This window comes from Chenopodium quinoa, unplaced genomic scaffold (genome assembly GCF_001683475.1).
Source record: "Chenopodium quinoa cultivar QQ74 unplaced genomic scaffold, ASM168347v1, whole genome shotgun sequence".
Taxonomy (NCBI): Eukaryota; Viridiplantae; Streptophyta; class Magnoliopsida; order Caryophyllales; family Amaranthaceae; genus Chenopodium; species Chenopodium quinoa.
The window spans coordinates 3514622-3520258 of NW_018743919.1; the positions used below are offsets into that span (position 1 = coordinate 3514622).

Genomic DNA, 5637 nt, shown 5'->3' on the forward strand with positions numbered 1-5637 from the left:
GGTCAAGGGAATGTTTATGTCATCGTGATTATGCTTTAACACTTGTTTTATGCTATGTAACCACGAGAGTAGGTCGTATTCATGATTCAAGTAATCCCTCTAGCTTGAGAGAGTAGTTGGGTGCTTTAGATGACTTCCCCTAATTTATCCCATTAATTTACCTTGATTGTTGCATGCTAATTGTGATTTGTGATGAAGTTGAGTGGTATAACCCAAGCCCTAGATTCCTCTTAATATTGTTAACCTCCTCTTAGCTTAGTTGAATTGTGTTAGAAGAAGTTACTAAAAACCAACCCAATTTAGAATTCGTTTAGCTTATTTAAACGGTAGTACTCGGTGGTTGATTCAACGCCTCTCTTGGGTTCGACCCTTTCTTACCCTTACTATTGTTAGTGAGACCAAGATAGGAATTATTATCTTTGGTAGGCTCGACGACGGCCTATCAAGTTTTGGCGCCGTTGCCGGGGAGGCAAAGTCACATTGAATGTATTATTGTTGAATGAGACTAGATGTGTGTATATGTATAGTAGTTTTCTTACCTTAATTTTTGTTTATGTGTGTTTAACTTGCGATAGTCATTGCTAACGTTTTTCTTAGCTTTGTTTGACTTTGCATGACACGAAAGAGTAAGCAATCACCACTTATTCCCGTTGATCCAGAGCTAAATAGGACTTTGAGAAACGTGAGGAGACTCTTGCAAGGCACACCCGAGTTTTCCATTGTATATTCGGATTCCGATCCGGAAGAGGTTTTTGGAACTAACAAAGAAGATAACATGGGAGAGAATCCTCCTCAACCATTGTTAAGAGACTATGACCACCCCAACGCATTCCAACTTCGGAGTGGCATACGTCTTCCCACCACAAATGCAAACAACTTTGAACTTTCACCTCAACTCATCCGTATGATTCAAAGCGATCAATTCGGAGGTAGTCCTCATGAGTGTCCTTTTGCTCATTTGGACAACTTTCTTGAGTTGTGTACAACTATCAAGCAAAACAACATTTCGGAAGAGTTCATCCGTATGCACATGTTTCAATTCTCCCTCCGTGATAAAGCAAAACATTGGTTGAGAACGGTTGAAGAGGGATCATTGAGTACATGGGACGAAGTCACTAGAGCCTTTCTTGGAAAGTATTGTCCTCCGGAAAAGACCGCCGAACTAAGAAGAAAGATCACCAATTTCAATCAAGACATTGATGAAACATTGAGTGAAGCTTGGGAGCGTTTCAAAGATTACACAAGGAAATGCCCCCACCATGGTTTTACATCATGGATCATTGTACAAAGCTTCTATGACGGTCTTACTCCTATTTCAAGGGCCAACCTTGATTCCGGGGCCGGTGGTAGCCTCAAAAAGCTATCGGTGGACGATGCATACAAGATGATTGAAGAAGTGGCCAAGCATTATGCATATGGAGGTGATAGAAGGCAACCTCAAACAAAGAAGGGCGGAATTCATGATCTTAGTGCAATAGATCTTATTGCATCAAAGTTTGATATGCTAGCTCACAAGCTAGATCAAGCCACCCTCACACCCTCAAGCTCTTCCTCGCAAGTCATGTCTTGTGAGACTTGTGGAGGAAATGATCACTTGTCCTCTTATTGCAACTCAACGAATCAAGAGCAAGCGGCGGCAATTGGGCAAAGGAATGAACAATACTCCCAATCCCACAATCAAAGTTGGAAGCCCCAACATAACACGGGATGGAAGCAATACAACCAAGGCCCCCCACAAAATAACTACAACCAAAATCAAACCCAACCTCAAAACCACTACAACCAACCTCAATCACAAAACCAACAAGCTCCATACCGCCATCCCAACCAAAGGGATCAAAACCACCAAAGATCACAATATAACCAACCCGCTCCTCCTCCTCCACCTCCTCAAAAGACTAGCCTTGAGTCCGTTCTTGAAACTTTCATGACTCAACAAATAAGGAACAATGCGGAGATGAATGCAAACATCCAACAACTCCAAGCACATAATAAGATAATGGAGGGCCAATTGGCTCAAATTGCACAACAAGTTGGGTGCACCTCTAACCCCGGTGGTCAATTTCCAAGCACAACGGTAATGAATCCAAAAGAGCAAGCGAAATCAATCACCTTGATTATGGAAGGGGGGTATGAAACTCCAATTATGAGAGAAAATGTTGCCAAAAAGGGAGATGAGGGAGATAGTTGGGTAGATGAAAGTGAGTTTGAAAATGAAGTGAGTGAGGAGGCGAGAGGAAGGTCAAAAATGAGTGATGAGGGTGCCTCAAAGAGAGATGAGGGAGAAGTGAAGAGTCAAGCTCCATTGAGAGCATATGAGCCTCATATTCCATTCCCTCATAGAATGATAGAGAAGAAGCTAAATGAGAAACTTTCTAAGTTCCTTGATGAAATGGAAGGACTTCAATCAAACATTCCACTTCTCCATGCTTTGTCTCAAATGCCTACATATGCAAAGTTTTTGAAAAATATTCTTTCTAACAAGAGTAGGCTTGAGGAGAGTGATTCTATCTCTCTTCCAACGGAGATAAGTGCTATTCCTCAAAATGAGCTTCCCGAGAAGTTTGGTGACCCCGGTAGTTTTGCTATACCGGTTAAGGTTGGAGATCTTGAATCAACAAATGCTTTGTGTGATCTTGGGGCTAGTGTTAGCCTTATGCCTCTCTCTATGGCAAAAAGATTAAATCTTGGGGAGATTAGCCCCACCAAAATGTCAATCCAACTAGCCGACCGCTCGGTTAAAGTCCCATTGGGAGTCTTGAAGGACATCCCAATTCAAGTGGGGAAGGTTCTTGTGCCTTGTGATTTTGTAATCATGGAGATGGATGAGGATTTCAAAATTCCTCTCATATTGGGTAGGCCCTTTTTGAAAACCGCGGGTGTTAATATTGACATGAAAAAAGGGCGGCTTACCTTAAATGTTGGGCATGAAAGAATCTCTTTCTCATTTCCGGAAACGTTGAATGACCCCATGGTTAAACAAGTTCATCGGGTTGATGTTTTGGTTAATATTTTGAAAGAAGACATGGAGGAGTCACAAGATGAATCGACTCATGCTCCGGAGGTGAAAAAGCAAGAGAGGGCCAAGAAGAAAAAGAAAAACAAGATCAAGTTGATAGACAAGATGTTTGGTTGCATTTCTAGTGATGATAGCAATGTGATTATTTTGCCTAAGGAAAATGGCAAGTGTGTGGGAACAATGAGATGGGTCAAAAAGGTGTGCCTTGACCCTCCCTAATTTTGGATAGTGCAATGTCGTCAAGCTAGTGACGTTAAAGAAGCGCTTCCGGGAGGCAACCCGAATATTTTTGTAGTGGATTAACTTAAAAAAAAAAAAAAAAAAAAAAAAAAAAAACAAAAGAAGAAAAAAAAAAAAAACAGCACAAAGTGCATGTCTTCCAACAACAACCAACAGGAACAAAGGTACCAAGGAGGTTCAAGCGTCGAAGAAGACCCGATCCTTGAGTTAGTCTTCTTTCTCTTTTTTTTTTATGAGCTTTTATTGCTTAACATTGAGGACAATGTTTATGATAACTTGGGGGGAGTCATTTGCATGCCTTCTTGACATGTTGGTTTGTTTGGTTGCGTTTGTTTTGGTTGTTTCATTTCCCTAATATCCAAGGCCCTTAATCCAATTTAGCTTCCTTGAAATCCAAACCTCTTGTCATGTGAATATTAGTGTTCCCTCTCTAGTTAGTAATGTGAATATTTTCGCTTTCTCTTCAAAAAAAAAAAAATGATGAAAAAATTGAAAAATGAAAAAAAAAAAAAAAATTTCCCAAGGTTGAGACTCAAATGACAATGCTTATATGTTTTTCTTGCTTGACTCTTGAGCGATGAGTACTAGTTCTCTTAGAAGGGTGTATGCAAGAGATGGGGTCATTTAGAGGTCTATTAATCTTGATTGCATTAGTGTATATGAAATGAAAGCCAATGAATGCTCAATTGCACACCCAGTATAGGATATTGTCTAATTCGCTCAAGTAGGATATGTTTGAGTCAAATTGCGGTCCCTTGTGCCCTTAATGTGCCTCCCTTCCTCCCCGAAATGAAACTCTATTAGGGAATTGGTTATACTTGTATTATGTGTAATAAGTGGCATAATAAGCCACACGTTTCGAATAAAGAAAGAGCCGCTCACAGTTAAAAGAGGCGAGGGCAATAATGTAAAAAAAAATGAAAAAAAAAATAAAAAAAAATAAATAGAAAAGAAGGGAGAACAAAAAAAAAAAAAAAAAAAAAAAAAAACTCCCCCAAAAATTCTCAAAATTTTGATTTTCTTTTCTTTAGAGGTCAACTTGTGGATGCCTCCCACACATTGTCGAATTTGTTGCTTATTGTTTCTTGTAAAATTCCCGAGTTAGAGTGTAATTAAGGGGCCTTGGGTGTGCATTTTGGGAGGTGGACTAGCATTTTGAGATTTTATAACCGAAAGAGGGCTCATTACAACTTTGGAATATCTAGGTGTGCTCTAATGAACTAGTAAAAGGCCAAAGGAAGTATCCTAGTGCAACCTTCTTTAGTTTTCCTCTCTACCCCCAACTCATGTGTACATTTGTATGATCGGTAATTCTTGAAAGTCGCTCATTTGTCTTGCTTGCTATTTATATCTCGATGAGTTGACTTGGGTGATAATAACATCAGAACTTGTGTAGTTTGATAGTTTTGTTGTGGTTTGTGTGAGTTGTGGGTTAAGCTCAATGGAAACCCTCACGAGATAAAAACTCATCCTCTAAGGCGACTTAGAGGTTTAAATTGCTTCTCACTTGTGCTAAAAGTGATGATGGCTGTCACCATGCGGATTTGTGTATTTATGCTTCCTCCTTGTTGCCTTTCCTTGGATTGATGTTAGCAAGTCGTTTTCCTCCTTTGATTCGACATGTTTGTTTTGCTCGAGGACGAGCAAAAGCTTAGCTTGGGGGGATTTGATAACTTGTTATTTGGCATGATTTTAGGGTACTTTTGAACCTTGTTTTCGTTATTAATCGACATCAAAGTTCATTTTTTTATCCTATTTTTATGCAAATTTTGTACCATGCATGCTTCACCGGTTGTTTGTGTTTTTGATGTAATGTAGCTATTTTTAGCACTATGGAAATGATCAAGCATGAGTGAGAAAGGATAAGGGCAAGCTTGGTTGATAGAGCCATGGAGGAAGAAGGAGGAATGCCTTAAAGGGAAATGAAAAGCTTTTGGAGAACCTTGAAAGGTCGTTTGCGTAAGCGTCAACTTCAACCAACCATAACTTTTGATATTATCAACTTTTTGAAGCGATTCAAATTGGAGATTAAAGTTCGTCTCAAGAGCTTTCCAACGACTGGTCACAAGTCCATTTCCGACAAGAAACGTAGAAGTTACAGCTTCCCAAAGTTAAGCAGTCTAGGCAGGGCATCCTGCACGGACGTGCAAGATGATAGCACGTCCGTGCAAGTCTGCACGTCCGTGCCAAAAGCTGCACGTCCGTGCAGACCTTGGCAGAAGCTCCTGCCTCCATTCTGCCCCCTCTGCACGTCCGTGCCAAACTTGGCACGGCCGTGCTTAGCCTTGCACGTCCGTGCCAAATCTGGCACGTCCGTGCAGACCTGCAGTCGAACTCCTTCCTTGTTTTCTCCGTCCTTTTTATTTGGGGGTCATATA

General features: G+C 40.5%; 1 protein-coding gene across 1 annotated transcript; it reads left to right on the plus strand.

Moving 5' to 3' along the window:
- Positions 1 to 613: 613 nt before the first annotated feature.
- Positions 614 to 3238, plus strand: LOC110687533. The gene is made up of 2 exons (XM_021864191.1): positions 614 to 2562; positions 2647 to 3238. The coding sequence occupies exons 1-2, from the start codon at positions 614 to 616 to the stop codon at positions 3236 to 3238; spliced, it is 2541 nt and encodes an 846-aa protein (XP_021719883.1).
- Positions 3239 to 5637: the final 2399 nt, after the last annotated feature.